The sequence below is a fragment of the Malus domestica genome, chromosome 15 (genome assembly GCF_042453785.1).
Source record: "Malus domestica chromosome 15, GDT2T_hap1".
NCBI classification, from domain to species: Eukaryota; Viridiplantae; Streptophyta; class Magnoliopsida; order Rosales; family Rosaceae; genus Malus; species Malus domestica.
In genome coordinates this window covers 27070594-27088003 of record NC_091675.1, presented here as the reverse complement: position 1 = coordinate 27088003, position 17410 = coordinate 27070594, and the positions used below count along the sequence as shown (strand labels likewise).

The 17410-nt window shown below is 35.2% G+C and overlaps 1 protein-coding gene across 1 annotated transcript; it reads right to left on the bottom strand.

Annotated features, from left to right (window-relative positions):
- Positions 1-16384: 16384 nt before the first annotated feature.
- Positions 16385-17149, bottom strand: LOC139191819 (uncharacterized). The gene is made up of 2 exons (XM_070812842.1): positions 16898-17149; positions 16385-16816 (listed from the first exon to the last, which is right to left on the bottom strand). Exons 1-2 carry the CDS (start codon positions 17147-17149, stop codon positions 16385-16387), a joined length of 684 nt encoding a protein of 227 aa, XP_070668943.1.
- Positions 17150-17410: the final 261 nt, after the last annotated feature.

The window sequence follows — 17410 nt, the reverse complement described above, 5'->3', positions numbered from 1 at the left end:
TAAACATGGATGAAAATTTGATTTACTCTTTGGTGTATGCTTGGTTGTGGTTATAATTTATGAATTCACATGCAATCATAAAGGAAAAATCAGTTTTTGTAACATGTTGAAGGAAGGAACTCAAATGAACGCTACAACCTTGTGAGACTTGAGCCTAAACGGTTATTTGGAGAGTTAATAATCTATGCATCATTGTTTTCTAAAGTCGTTGCATGATCTCATTATTCTTTGCTTGGTTACTACTTAGAAGGCGTTTCATCATTTAGTTCTAAATGCTAGAACTCATGCCTATTTCATTCAAAGCATGCTATTGATTTGCATAATACATATTCAAGATGAAGTTGTGTAGTGACCACCAAAGCTAAATTGCCGTGCCCCTATTTCATTATGTGTTTAAGTTTAACCCCGTTGAGCCTTGTTAAGCCTATGTTCTTTGTTAATCCACACTATCCTTACCTAGCCCAGTTTTAGGACCATCCATACCCTTGTTCTTGAAGCATAGTAAAGCATGACTTAAAATGAACTCCTTTTTTTTTTTTATCAATGTATTGTAGAAAGCAAGTGTGGGAGAAGTGATTCTTGTGTGTGTCTGTGTGTGCCAAAGTCCTTCATAAGGCACGGGTAGAAAAGAAAAAAAAGAGTGAAAAGAAAAAAGAATTGAAAAGAGTATGAAAAAGAGCTCTAAAGTGTTGTTTGTTAAAAAAGGGTCCAAAACATTGAATTCGGTCCTAAGTGTTGCATGAATCTTCCCTTTGTATTTAAAAGTTGATTCTGCATTCTAAAGTGAATTCCAAGTGTCTATTTCATTGCTTTGCTTGCTATCGCTTTAAGAACGTTTGTTATTCCTATCCTTTCTTTATTAGCCATTACCCCCAAGCCCTGTTACAACCCTTAACTTCAATCTTGAGTGTTGTCTGTTTCAATTTGTGGAGTTCGAAATTGGTATAAGCATATGGTGTCACTGGTTCTCGCATCTAAGTAGTAGCATTTCATTCATGAGTTCATATCTAAACATGCTTAATAACTCCAGAAAATTGCTTTCTTTGTTATAACATATGTGAGTCCTAGTCTTTCGCATTTACATTAATCTTCTCACATATACTAGTGTAGGGTGTGTAGTCAGAAGATGTGTGTGAAAATAGAGAGTATCTTGTAAGAAATTGAGCAAATTCTCTAAGGCATGTTACTACATTCAAAACATCGTTTTAATTGGTTAATTGTGAACTAGTAAGTGGTGACTGTGATTAAGTATGTGCTCAAGTGTAAAGATGACCAAAATCTGTGGGAATGATGATTTTTAACATGTCATGTTTCATTAAAAATCCCTGAGGCAAATGTTGGAAGGTCTAGGTTGTGTTTTGTTTGTTTCGTTTGTTTTGTTCTGCTCGAGGACTAGCAAAAGCTAAGTGTGGGGGAATTTGATAGGAGCATATTTATGCGACTGAGTTAGCTTGTTCTCATGCATTTATGTTGTTATTTCTTAGTTAATTATGTATTTTAAGCTATTTTCGTGTGTTTGTAGGTCCATAGGCCTTATGAAGCAATAAGATGCATTTTGGTGCATTTTGGTGCATTTTTGAGCAGTTTTGGGCTTGGAATAAATAGCACATGTATGGAGCAAGGTGGATGGACGAAATTGAAGACTAAAGAGGCTAGGAATGTGTTAAAGAGAAAGAAGAATTAATGTAAAAAGGACAAAGAGCTCAGCCACAAAGGGATGTCACTCCACCATTCACCTTTCCATCATTGCCATGCACCACCATTGCACTCCCTTTGGATTCCTACGCTGTGCATCATCATCCATGTTCCCTTCATTGACTCATTTGTTGCATCATTCCAACTCCCTTTCCTTTCTCTAACATGTGCACAATCATTCATGTTTCCTAGCTGCAACACCACTCCATTTTACCCCCATGCTTTGCATCATCACTTCATTTTCACCTTTGAATCATTTTCCTTATTCCCTCCATCATTTCAAATTTCATGCATCATTACATTGAATCATTGCACTCAATTGCTACACCATTCCTTGTTCCCTCCATCATTTCAGATTTCATGCATCATTGCACTCAATTGCTACACCACTCCATGTTCCCCTCCATTGCCATGCACTTCCTCTATAAAAGGAAGTGTGTGTAACAAACATTTAGTTCATACTTTGTTAGATCATTCACTCCCATTTCAACACAACCTTCATCCAAACACATCCATTCATCTTCACATCCATTCCTCTATACAAACAAACCTTCAAACACTCACCAACACCTTGTGCCGTAGCAAAGGAAGGGAAGGAAAGTGCTTGGACGTGCTTGCTGTCCAACTTGGATCGTTGGAGCGTTTAGGTGTTTTCTTTCTTTTATTTCTAATGTTTAAATTCATTTCCTTTCGTTTTGTTGTAAATATGAGTGGCTAAACCCCTCTTGGCTAGGGGTGATTTCAAAGCCATGATTATGTGTGCAATATAATTTGATAAATTCCAGTTATGAACTCTTGAATCGTGAATGCAATTGGCTTAACTATTTGATTGATAACTTATTTGTATTTGTTAATTAAGGGTCGACACTTAATTGGCATGCATAAATCCGTTGTTAGAATATAAGGAAGTTTCACATAATTGTTACAAACTTATATTCACATGTAGTGAATGTCGCTTATAAACGATCGCATTAAGTTCAATTCCTAGCATAAGCAACATGATGTCATATTTGCAAGTGCTTTGTCAATGCTTATGATTCTCATTAAACGTAATGATCTTTGATTGTATCTTTATTATGATGTCATGTAGGGAACTTTTGAATAATGTTTTGGGTTGTCGAATGATGTCATCCAATCCAATAAAACAAGGAAAATCTGAGAGTTATCTAGTGATGTCACGATTTATTTGGAGTATTGTCGTTCATAATTCAATGAAGTAGTAACTGGAAATCGAGTTGTTTGCATACATATCATGTGTGGAGAAAAAGTCTCTAGCTATCCCATCCATCATCTTATTTCTCAAATTTGTTTTACAATTTGTCTAGTTTTTCATACTTGTTTGTTTGTTTCAACTTCGTCCAAAACTCAATCCCCCTTTACTTTAGCGTGTCTAATTAGTTAGAATCTGTTTTAATTTGTGTTTTAAAATGTTTTGATTCAAGTAAAAGTCAATTTTCGTCCAAAGTCATTCCTAGTGTCTAGTTTAAGTTTATTTGGTTGTTTTAAGCTGTTTTGAGTTTTGTAAGTTTGCTTTGAGTCTTGTGAGTCTCGTTAAGCGTTTTAAGTTTAGTTTTATGTTTTTGAGTCAGTTTAGAGGTTATTAGCAAGCCCTTCTAATCTCCGGTCCAGAACGATCCCTACTTATACTTGTACTACAATTGTCAAAAGAGGGTTAAATTTGCGTGTTAAGATAATTTTCGCATCAGTACATCACGTACAAATTGAACAACATAATATAAATATAATTTCACAAAACAATATAAACATAACAAACTAAGTTCAACATAATTTAATTAATTTTATATTTTTAAAAAATAAAACGAAGAAAATACCTTCTCAATCGTTCTCCACCAATCGCTAATAACACACAATATCCCTATAGACAACGAAATTAATGGCGTTAGTATGAATTTAAATTAATACTTTTACAATAACGACAAAAAACGCTTACCAGACACATTGAGATAACTCAATCAACCTAGACAAGAAGATGGGGGGAGAAATAGAGAGAAAATGAAAATGACGAATGCTGGATTGTGCAAAATCGAATGGATGAGTGTAGAGGCACAATTTGCAATTTTTTTTTTTGCAGTTTGCCTTTGCACATGGCTGAATCCAGATTAAAAAGTTCATTTTTGGATGAATGATTTTGCGCGACGAACACAATCTTCATCGCGCAAATACTATTTGCGCGACAAAATAAGAATCATTCGTCGCGCAAGTTTACCATTTTTTTATTTTATTTCCTTTACTTTACAATTTATTCTTTTCAACAAATTGCACGACGAACAAGATCTTCATCGCCAAATGATATTTGCGCGACAAAAAAAGAATTGTTTGTCGAACAAGTTTACCATTTTTTATTTTATTTCCTATACTTTACAATTATTCTTTTCAACAAATTGCGCGACGAACAATATTTTTGTTGCGCAAATGCCATTTAAGCAACAAAAAATAGTCGTTCGTCGTGCAAGTTTACCTTTTTTTTATTTCCTTTACCTTACAATTTATTCTTTTCAACGGAAACTTGTATTGTCGCACAATGCATATTTTTTAATTTTTTATGTTGTACTTGTATGTGTTATAAATTTGTATTTTATTATACATTCAAAAACTCAAACCTAATTAAACATTAAATTAATTAACAAAACTAAATTACTATCCCAAATTATAATTAATTTAAATATTAATACTAATCCACATAACTTAAATTTATTAATTAAATTTAATATAAAGTCCACAAAATCTTATTTATAAATATTAAAAAAAAAAAAAGAACATCTCTCCTCAACTTCAATCCTCCCTTGCCTGCAACACATAAAACTTCCACTGTCGGAACCACTGCTTGGAAAGCCCATCCACATAAATCCGTTGCTTCTCATCGGTTTCATCAATATCCCAATAAACCCACATTAATGCCAATAACAATAAATTAGTAATTTAAAAAGTATTATGTTTTAACAAAAATAATTGTTCATTATTTACTACAAACTTGCCGATAACTCCCCCATCATGGATTTCTTCAACTCCTTAAGGGCCTTTTTCCAAGACTCAAACTCGACATAACAATGCCTCCGCACCAAATTCCCAATGTCACACAGAAATTCGGCATACGCCTTAGCCATATTTTTGTCTCCAAAGTACGGCACTTGTTTCCATCGATACCTCTTTGATTGCACTACAAGTTTTTTTTTTTTTTTTTTTGCTGAAACCTTCTTCAGAATCGACTATTCTTTTCAAAACAATTTTTTTTTTAATCTTAGGGTTTTGAAACTGCGTTTATATAGCACTAGTATACCTTTTCGTGACGAATCCATTTGTCGCACAAATCTTATGTTTGTCACGCAAATCTCGTCATAAATGCGCAATAAATGGGAAGGTTTGAACACAATCTGACCATCATTTGCGTGACAAAAACATTGTGTTCATCGCGCAAATACATCTTAAGTGACGAAAGTATCATCGTGCAAAATATTGCGCAACGAATGAAATGATTGTAAGATAAAATTTACGTAAACTTTATAATTACAAACAAATATTCACAAACTATTTAATACCTTAAATATTTATTCTAAAATTAATTAATACTTTATATATTTATTCTATAAATAATTATTAGTTGAAATATTATTCTATAAATAGTTAATACCTTAAATATTTATTCTACAAATAATTAATGCCTTAATCTATACAATTATTTTCAGCATAAGTACGATATTCATTGAAGATTAAAAACACATATAAACCGAGGATAGCTATGGTGCTTACATTAGGTCTCAATAAAAAAACCCACAGGAATTGAAACCTAATTAAGTCCAAATACATAAATTATAAAAAAAAAAAACCTTAAATTTAAATATTGTCATACAAAAAATAAATATTAAACTACTATTTGGATGATCCTGGTCCATTCCACTAGACTTCGTAACGCCACCGATTGTGACCTCCCTTCAAAGCATCCTTTAGCAACTTCATCAATTGTTCTTTCGGTTCATCATCAAAAACATACTTACACTGTTACATACATATATATATGCAAATAATTAATTCGAACATATAACTAAAAATTTCACAACCTTAATTATTGATCCATCAACAATATTCTTACTAATAGTTCATCCATTACAGCCTTCTTCACATTTTCGAGCACATCTTTCCAAGAACGCCACTTAGCAGTGGGACAATTATTTCCCATAGCTACAACAATCGCATGAGCAAACTCAAAATGCTCCCTCAAATCATGCGGGTTGGCGTCGCGTACACTCTCATCATTGTTTTTATCCACCATCTTTGCACGAACATAATTGTGAAGAATAAGGAAAACATAATTGTGAAGAATAAGGACACCAAAAAAGCCTATTTATAGCAAAGTTAGGATCTTTGCGCGACGAAGGCTTTGTCGTGCAAACATCTGTATTAAATGTGGTGCTAATTCCTCTGATTCAGCTGCATTAAATGATCAAAACGGACTGGAACTTGCGTGACGAACCATTGGTCATGTAAATGCCCCATTTTCGTGGTGCATGTATTTCGTGCCAAATAAAATTACCCCGCATTTTCTTGCTGAATTTAAGCGACAAGAACTATTATTTGTCGCACAGTTTTTTTATTTATTTTTTATTTATAACTATCCTTTCTATTTTGTGTGACGAATGTTGTTTTTTATCGCTCAAGTGCGTTTTGTGCGACGAATTATTGTTCGTCGCGCAAGCTGTTTTTTCTACTAGTGAATCGTGAAAACAAGAAGGGATTGAGAGGTTTTCAACCTCCACTTTTGAAGCCTAATAAAAAAACAAAAAACATGAAACCTCTTCTTTGCATATGAGGTCTCCAATGCCTTGGATGAAATCTCTTCTTCATTTTATAAAAAATAAACCCTAATAATAACAAAAGAACATAATTTGTAAATTAAAAAAAAACATGATACCAGGTATATAGGACTGATACCCAGAGCAACCCTTGATTGTAGGTGACTACTCTTTTTCTTCCATGGAGCTTTTATCGTATTTATCATCTTGCTTTCGAATTGTTCTAATAAAAACATGTTTTAACTTATCTTCCTTTTTCAAAGTCTAATAAAATGTCTTCATTTTTAATTTTCCAGATATTTTTTTTTAGTTTTAACTTTATCCTTAATATTAGTTAAAATTCACATAAAGATTCATGTCATTTAATGAATAAATAAGAACCCTTAAATGTTAATTCTTGTGGTTTCAGAAGATATAGCTAGCTACAAAGAGCTTTCACCTCTTTTCTATCCCACTCTTTGGTCTTAGAATGCTGGTTCTAAGAACGAGTGATTTTGCTCTTCTACTTTATTGTCTACCTTGAAAGTGGATCGCTAATTTGGTCCACTTTTTCTTTTCAGAAATTGAATAGATTCATTCTTCTACAAACGAAGTCAAAAAAAGAAAAAAGAAGAGCTCTTTATTTTATCACTTAGGAGTCGCGCAAGATGAATCTCATGCATGGTTTTGAATGAGAAAGAAGTAAGGAATTCTCTTTTCGATTTTGACTCTCCCACTCTAGTTATTGTTTTTTTTTTGTTACTTTATAAGTAGCTGCTTCAACTTAAACCGTTTGAATTTTTTATATTCTTTTTATTTCTCATCGAACAAATGACATTTTCTCCTAGAAACCTCAATGCAAGGATCAAAGCTCCTAACCACTAAAAATATCCCTTAAAATATAAGAAGCCTTGATTTGAAATTATTAAACAATTATCTCTTCTAATTTAATTATTGAATTTTGCTGTATGGCCTTGGAAATAATTGAACATAGAAGTAAAGGTTTGAGATGGTCCAAGAGAATATTATTATCTTTATTCTTTATTCTTTATTTGTATATATAAAGCCAGCAGGCCCTTTTTGGGGTCACAACTTCATAAAAAAATTTTGGACAAAATACCCCCCACACAAAAAAGTTTAAAAGCAACCTAAAATAATGCACCAAATAATATTGAATTTTGGGGTCTTGGCTTTACCAAAAAGTTTTGGACAAAAATGCCCTCCAAACAAAAAAATTCAAAAGCAACTCAAAATAATGCAAGAATATTTTTGTCATATAAATAGTGTTTTTTTTATAATTAATTTTTTTTGTACATTTTTATTTTATTTTTATTTTTTTTATAATTAGTACCTCACAATGGGCTAGCAATAATGTGATTCAATAACTTGTTTATTAAATATTATTTTCTCTATTTTTAAACACATTCAAAACATCTTAATAGGCGCGTAGTGCTAGTTATAAAAAAAAAGTCTTTCAAACATGTATAATAATGTAATTCAATTAGTTGTCAAATGATTGTATTTTTTTTTTTGAACAAATGCTATTATTTACATTAAGGGGGAAGGGGTGGGCTTAGTCTCACAATGGGCTAGCAATAATATGATTCAATCAGTTGTTTATTAAATATTATTTTCTTTATTTTTAATGTAAATTCAATAGAATGTAGATGAAAATTGAAGGACCGATTTTATTATGTGAATTCAACTACTTTGATTGATTTATGAGGGGTTTCTTCTAAGATGGTCTAATATTATTCATTTAGTCCAAACATTTGACTTTCTTTTTGTCATAAAAAAAATTGAACCAATTCACGTATATAAATACATTTAAAATGTGTAAATCGCGCGTAACATAATTCAAAAAATACATTTTACACCCGCTTAAGGCTAGTGTAGTTGTTAATCAAGGACTGGATATGATTTGGGATGTGGGATATCATTCATGCACGTAACTTATACATGTTATATACTATAGCCATCATATTTCTCATTCGATGTGTCAATGACAGTTGTTAGTTTCCTCCTCACGTTCTTGTCTGACCTAGGGCAGGTTGTTACTCGGGTTTGAACCGTCTTCTTCCTCTAAAAGCAAGTCCACTGGAGGACTTTTTGCCCAGCACCCAACCGAAAAAATAGGCCAGGACCCAGTGAATTTGCTCCAGCCGACCCAATTGGCTGGCACCCAGCCCATGCCAGTCTATAGCCCAGCCCATTTTTGACTGACCAAGGGATTGGCCTGTTTGTTTTTTTGCACTGGCGCGTGGCCTTCACGCTCGCATGGGCGCGAGTAGGAGACAAGAAATCAGGCTGCGGGGCCCGCGCGCAGGCGCACTCAGACCACAACCGGGGCTTGGCGACGTGGCCCACTTGCAGCCGTTGGATTTCCAACGGCTAGTTATTCTAGACCGTTCGATTTTCAATGGTAAAAAAGAATTGAATTTCACTTTTAAATTGGACCGTCCGATCACAGATCAACGGTCCATGTTTTTTCCCCCAATAAATTAAGAATTCACTTTTAAAAAATACATAAACTTTTTAATAAATTTTAGATATTATTATTATTATTATTATTTTATTTTTTATAAATTCAGAAATTAAAAATAAAATTATTATTTTATAATTAAAAAATAATAATATTTTAATAAAATGGACTAGGCTATTTTTTGTTAGGGGTGGAGATGCTTTGGCCTATTACTGTTCACTTGAGTGGATAAATGCGCTAGGTGCTGACACAAAGTCCTTAGGGGTGGATTTGCTCTAATTTAAAGGGAAAATTGAAATGATTGGGGCCTGCAAACATGCCAAAACCGGATAATATTTGGGTTTCTTTTTGGGATAAGCTAATTTCACCATTTATAAATAACGTATTTTTATTGTAGAATTTTTATAATTAGAATCATTCAATCTTTTAATCTTCATTTAAAGATTATTCCTATAAAAATTATTTGAATTGGAAACCGTTTTAATCATCCAAATGTATTAAACAATTCAACAGTGTATGTTCCAATTAGTAGCATATTCATGACAAAATGTTAATTCAAATGTATCAAATCTCTCTAAAAGTTTAAGGTAATGATGTCGTCAACTTACATAATGTATATTAGTGAGATATTACATATTGTTTTATATATATGAGGGCACAGCTGCATGTAGCTGCTACAAACATGCTCTTACATGTTTGTGGTCTGCATTTCAGGAATCAAAATCAGAAACTTCTGCACCGTTAAGGGTCGGGATTGATCCTTCATTCTTGGCATGTAAGTGCCTGCCTAGTTGGACACATAAGTCTTATGAAATACTATTGCATAATTTTTACCAACTTTTAAAGTCTCCAAGTAACTCAGGCCATATCAATGGAGAGGACTAAATTTAAAAAAAAAATTAAGAATTTAGGATTTCCACTTAAAAACTTCTTCCAACCTCAAACCCAAACCAAACTTACACTATTTTCTCTAGTCAAATAGCTTAAATTGTCACGATTTGAATTTCATCTTTTTTAGTTAATTACTTTGTTTCCTTTGCATTGAATTCAACGAATGAAATCAAACATGCATAATCAAGGCCAACTGTAAAATACATGATCCAAGGCCCGAACTTAAATTCAATAGTTAAAATAATGAAAAGATATCATTTAACTCAGATTCTACGTCAAACAAATATTTTGGTGTTTGTAGGAATTAGGAAGACGTTGTTGAAGTGTTGTTTGTGTCATGTGTTGAAATGGGTTGTGTGACTTTACACTCTCAAAATTTAAATATTCTTATGTTAAAATGAACGTAAAATAACTTAAGATAACCTAAAAATATTATTTCAAAAAAAGCTCCCACCACTACGTGATCTCCTAGTATTTTTCCAAACAATGTGCAAAGAATAGGAATTTGTAACCTTTAGTAATAGAACCAACGTAAGATTTTGAACTACCTAATCTCTTTTATCTTGGGAATTATATTATGGGTAATACATACTGTTGAGTTTTGGTTTCAATATTTGTTGTATATTTCATTATGAAGATTACAAGAGAGTGAAGGCAACTCTTATAGAGAGCCAAAAGAAAGCTACACTAGATTGTAGGATAACTACACAAACACAATCCCTAAAATCTGCCCTAAAAAGTGGAAAAGCAAAAACCAAATCACAAGTAAAGAAGCTTTTACAAGCAACTAAGAAAGGTTGATGTAAGGTGAATGACAAGCTATGGAAAGTGATTAGTGAATGACAAGCTATGGAGAAAGGTTGATGTAAGGTGAATGACAAGCTATGGTGAGGATGACAACTCATACATACAACCCATCCATACAAACCGGTTTCAATACACCCCCTCAAGCTGGAGCAAGGGGATTGATTGACCCAAGCTTGCACAACAAACGCTGAAACTGAGTAGAGTCTGGTGCTTTTGTGAATAAATCAGCAAGTTGATCGTGACTGCGTGTGAACACGGTGTCTATCACCTTGGATTGAACTTGAGCACGAATATAATGGCAGTCAACTTCAATATGTTTGGTCCTTTCATGGAATACTGGATTGGAGGCAATGTGCATGGCAGCTTGGTTATCATAATACAAGGACATAGGTTCCATGCTTGTGAATCCGAGCTCAGAAAGAAGACCTTTCAACCATATGAGTTCACAAGCTGTTGCTGCCATAGCCCTATACTAAGCTTCGGCACTAGATCGAGCAATAGCAGTTTGTTTCTTGCTTTTCCAAGTGACAAGGTTCCCTTCAACAAATGTGCAAAAACCTGTTGTGGATTTTCTATCAAGGGCATTTCCAACCCAGTCAATATTTGTGTAGGCTAAGATGTGATTTAATCCATTGTTCTTCATAATTATCCCCCTTCCTACTAAGCCCTTGAGATATCAAAGTATACTCTTGACGATTTCCCAGTGAACTAGAGTAGGAAAGTGCATGAACTGACTGGCTAGGCTAACTGAATATGAGATATCAGGCCTAGTAATGGTGAGATAAATAAGTTTCCCAACCATTCGCTGATAAACACTAAAGTCCGAGAGAGGTTCACCTTTTTCATGCCACTGAAGTTTGCTAGCTAGGGGTGTCCGAGCTGGTTTACATTCCATCATGTTAGCTTCATCTAGAAGATTGAGAACATACTTTCTTTGATTCAAGAACAATCGCTTTGAAGAGGTAGCCACCTCAATTCCAAGAAAGTATTTCAAGGGCCCCAAGTCTTTAATGGCAAATTTTTGGTGAAGTGACTACTTAAGCGTCTGATTTATCACCTGTAATAATTAGGTCGTCAACATATATAAGCACAACCAATTTTCCGACAATACTACTTCGAACAAACAAAAAAGAGTCAGCATGACTCATTTTGAACCCTACAGCTTCAAAGACTGAACTAAGCTTCGAATACCAAGCTCGAGGGGACTGTTTGAGACCATATATGGCTTTGTGAAGTCTGCAGACCTTGTTGGGTTCATTTTCTCTTGGATGACCAGGAGGCAACTTCATGTACACTTCTTCTTCAAGATCCCTATGAAGAAATGCATTCTTCACATCCATTTAGAATAAGGGCCATGCATTATTGACTGCCACAGACAACAATACCCTCACTGTGTTCATTTTGGCAACAGGAGCAAAGGTCTCCTTATTCAATGCCATAGGTTTGAGTAAAGCCTTGAGTTGTGCTTTGTGTCTTTCAATGCTTCCATTGGAGTTGAATTTGGTCTTATATATCCACCTACTTCCCACGACCTTCTTGCCATTTAGAAGATCTACCACACTCCATGTCTGGTTGTCATTTAGAGCTTGAAGCTCTTTAGTCATAGCATCTTGCCACTCAGGCATGCATGTGGTTTCATGAAAATTCCTTGGTTCGAAAGTGTAGGACAATTTGTTAAGGAAATAAGTATGAGAAGATGAGAATCTGTGATAAGAAATGGCTGCAGAGATAGGATGCCTTGCAGTGTAAGTAACATACTCTTGTAACCTCATTGGTGGATGTCTATCTTGTGTAGGATTTCTTCTTGGTGCACTTATAGCTTGTTGATTTGGTTGAGCTTCTGATGGTCCAGATGAGCTTGGCACTGCATCAATTACACTCAGTGAGTTGAGAATTATCAGTGCTGATATGAGCAGGAGTGACTTCATGAATTTCTACTGGAATAGGTAGTGGAAATAGGTTCATAAGATCTTCCATATTAGCATTAGTCTCCAACCCTTTGTGGAAATAAGGTGAATATTCATCAAATTGCACATCTCTAGAGACTGCCAACTTCCCCGTGTTAGGGTTGTACACTTTGTAACCCTTTTGAGAACTGGCGTATCCCATAAACACACATTTGGCAGCTTAAGTGTCGGGTTTGTCATGATGGAGAGCTTGAATGTGCACATAACAAGTATAACCAAAGGTCTTGAGGTGAGACAAGTTTATAGGCCTGCCTTTCATGACTTTAAAAAGAGATTTAGTATTCAACACTCGAGTTGGCAGTCTATTAATGATGTACGTGGCAGTGAGTAGGGCTTGAGACCAAAAGTTCTTAGGAACATTCATTTGGATCATAAGTGATCGAGTCTTCTCCAATAAGTCTCAATTCTTTCTCTTTGCCACACCATTTTGTTGTGGTGTACCAACACAGCTAGTTTGATGCAAAATGCCATGATTGCTCAAGTAATTACTCATGTTATTGGACGTGTACTCGGTACCATTATCTGATCTTAACATATATATCTTAGTGATAGGAGCATATTTATGCAACTTAGTTAGCTTGTTTCTTGGCATTTACTTAGTTTAATTCTAGTTATTTTAGTACTTTAAGCTATTTTCGTGTGTTTGTAGGTTCAAATACCAAAGTTGGCAACAAAGTACTATTTGGAGCATTTTGGAGCATTTTTGGGCAAAGATTGGATAGTGCAAGCATGGAGACATGAGGATGGACGTTTTTGAAGATTAGAAGGCTAGAAATCAGCATGTGTGTGTGCAAGTGTGTTGACCTACAACTACAAACATCCATCCACTACACCCATTACATCCACTCATTCCCAAACACTCATTCACTACACCCATTACATCCACTCATTACCAAACATCCATCCACTACACCCATTACATCCACTCATTACCAAACCACTACACCCATTACATCCACTCATTACCAAACCACTACACCCATTACATCCACTCATTACCAAACATCCATCCACTCCACCCATTACATCCACTCATTACCAAACACTCATCCACTACACCCATTACATCCACTCATTACCAAACATCCATCCACTACATCCATTACATCCACTTATTACCAAACATTCACCCACTACACCCATTACATCCACTCATTACCACAACATACACCACTACCACCTTAATTAGATGGTGGTCCTCTCCCTAGCCTATATATACATCCACCCTTCACCATAACAAAATGAGGGAGATCCATCCAAAGACACATTCACACAGACAGTTTAGGGAAAAGGGAGGAAGACACATTCTGCCGCAAGGCAGAGTCTTTTCTTCTTAACCATTCTACATATTCCCATAACAAAAACACAATTCCATGCACCTTCATTTCCATTTCCTTGCCGTGACCTCCATCCAACCTAAACACATTCAGCCATTCCCTTCCATATATCCATACGCATCCATCAAACCACACCTTGTGCCTCAACAAAGAGAAGAAGAAGGACCCTTGGACGTGCTTGCCATTCAAGTTGGATTGTTGGAGCGTTTTTAGGTGTTTTCATTCTTTTTTTTTCAATGTCTAAATTTGTTTATCTTTGCTTTGTGAGTATGAGGAACTAAACCCCCCCTTAGCTAGGGGGAATTCAAAACCATGTTCATGCTTGCAATATGATTTGATTACTTTCAGTTGTGATTCATAAGTTGTGAATTCAATTTACTTATCCATTTGAATTAAAACTGATTTATGTGTGTTGGTTGAGAGTGCACGCTTAATTTTCATGCATAAATCTAATGCTAGGATATAAGGGAGTTTCACCTAATCATTATGAACTTATATTCACAAGTAGTGAAGGTTGCTCGTCACAACTGTGTTAAGTAAATTCTTGCCATAAGTTTCATGCAATTCATAGTTACAAGTGTTTTGTCAATGCTTATGATTTTCATAGAACTTAATGATTCTTGCTTGTATCTCTATTATGCAATTCATGTAGGGAACTTGTGGGGAATGCTTTGGGTTGTTGTATGCAATCATCCAATTCAATGAAATTAGGAAAATCTGAGGGTTAATTAGTGCAATTCACAGTTAATCTGGGGCGTTGAGAATTCATGGTTGATTGAAAAGCAACTGGACATCATTTTGTTTGCAAGTGTGTCATGTGTGGAGAAGAACCTCCTGGCTAACCTATCATCCATAGATTTACCCAAATTCGTGCAGATTTCATTAGTTCTTTAATTTACTTGTTTTGTTTTCAATTTCGTCAAAACCAAACCCCCCCTTTACCTTGTTGAGTCATATTAGTTAGAAACTAATTTAGTTTATGTTTTTAAGTGTTTCGAACCAAGTTAAAACCAAAATTCGTCCAAAAGTAGTTTAGAGTCCAAATCTGCCCAGTTTGTGTTTTTAGGCAGATTTGGGCCTTTTTAGCTCATTTTGAGTCTTTTGAGTTTGTTTTGAGTTCTTTGAGTCTAGTTTAGTGTTTTTAACTTTGTTTTTATGTTCTTAAGTTAGTTTAGAGGTTATTAGCAAGCCCTCCTAATCCCCGGTTCAGAACGATCCCTACTTACATTCTTTACTACAATTGATACAAGAGGGTTTAATTTGTGTGTTAAGTAAATTTTCGCATCACTTAGATGAAAATTGATTGGTGATTAGGTTGTGAAAGTCCTTAAAAGCATCAAACAAATCACTTTTAAGTTTTAAAAGATACAACCAAGTTACTCTAGAATAGTCATCAATAAATGTAACATAATATCTATACCCATAAAAGGATTCTACACGAGAATAACCCTAAATATCAGAGTGAACAAGCTCAAAAAGTTTACTACTTCTAGAATTAGAGGAAACAAAAGGAAGTCTAGTGGCTTTTGACATTTGACAAGTTTCACACCCCGGTGTGTTTTTACAAAAAAAGGGAAACAACTTGGTCATCACATGTTCTGAGAGATAGGCAAGGCGTTGATGCCAGAGTTGGTGTTCCTAAACTTGACTTAAGTTGACACTGAGCTTTTTGACAAAATTAGACTCCTTTGAGAGATAATAGAGTCCATTCAAGAAGAACCCTTCATCAATCTTCTTCTGAGTAACTTAGTCCTGAAACACAACATTGTGAGGGGAAAATATGGCTAGACAGTCAAAGGTTTTTGTGATTTTTCCTATTGACAAGAGCTGAAAAGGAAAAAAAGGTACATAGAGAGCAGTGGAATCAATATGCTCACTTAGCAATCTAATCTTTCCTTTCCCTAGAATAGGTTCCCCTTTCCCATTTGCAACAGATACATGAATTGGATCAATAGTTCTTTGAAAATCATGGAGACTAGAGGGTTTAATAGTTATATGATCAGTGGCACCAGAGTTAATAATCCAAAAATCATATGTAACATTTGCATTAAGAGCAGTGGAAATGGCACTGATAATACCTGGAATATTACCTTTCGATGTGTTCTCCGAGTCAACCAAGAATCCAGCAAATTTCCTTAGCATTGCAGTAGGGTTTTTAGGTGTCATTTCATTAGGTTCATTGCTTCCTTGCTTCTTTTGAAGAAAAACAGCAAACTCGTTGATCAAGGACACAGGATTTGTTGAGAAATTGGCCATCCCATCAGTTGAGGAACAACCTGAATGAAATGCTTTTGGAGTGACTCTACCCTTCCCATCTTTGATCATCCTGCCTTCTCTGTCAAACTTAGGCTTTAACTCCGGATGAAGAATCCAACATTTTTCTCTCAAATGTCCCTTCATGTTGCAATAAGAACATTTCTAGTCTGCTTTCTTGCCAAGCACACTATCACCAGTTGCTTTGTGATTTGTCATGAAAACCCTAGCTTCAGAGTTGGATTTGGGCTCAACGTTCATCACTTTTCGTCGAGTTTCCTCTCTCTGGACTGCATGACACACACTGGTAAAAGAGGGTAGCTCTTGAGTCATTAACAAGTGACTACGCAGGTCTTCATAGTCCGCTCCCAAGCTTGCTAAGAGTTGAAGCACCTTATCTTCATCAGCCATCTTCATTAGCATAGCGGAATCAGTCGTGTGTGGACGATACATATCGAGTTCATTCCACATGGATTTCATACTTCCAAGGTGTTGAACAAATGAGTGATCACCTTGCTTTAAACTAGCCACACTTTTCTTTAGTTGAAAGATGCGAACTGAGTTGTTTTGGCTGCCATACATATCTTTGATAGACTCCTAAAGGAGAAGGGAAGACTCTAAGTAGCTGAAAAGCTTAAACAGTTTTGGCTCCATGGAGTTAAGTAACCAGGACATGACTAGCTGATCAGTAGCATGCCATGCATCGTAAGTTGGTGAAGTGGATTCTGGGGGCTCAGAGCTTCCACTGATAAACCCTAGCTTCGATCTTCCTCCTAGAGAAAGTGACACAGCTCTTGACCAAGGAAGGTAGTTGAACTCGTTCAGTAGCACCGAGCAGAGTCGTTGATTTAGATTGTTCTCAACCCCTTGGGTTAAGTTTGGGGAAGAGGATGAGGCACTGTCGGCACTAGACACATTTTCTTCTGCCATCTCTATCGATGATGAGCAAATGAAGAAGTAAAAAAAATGAACAAAGTCAGGACCCTATGGTTCTTGCTCTGATACCATGTTGAGTTTTGGTTTCAATATTTGTTGTATATTTCATTATGAAAATTACAAGAGAGTGAAGGCAACTCTTATAGAGAGCCAAAAGAAAGCTACAATAGATTGTAGGATAACTACACAAACACAATCCTTAAAATTTGCCCTAACAAGTGGAAAAGTAAAAACCAAATTACAAGTGAAGAAGCT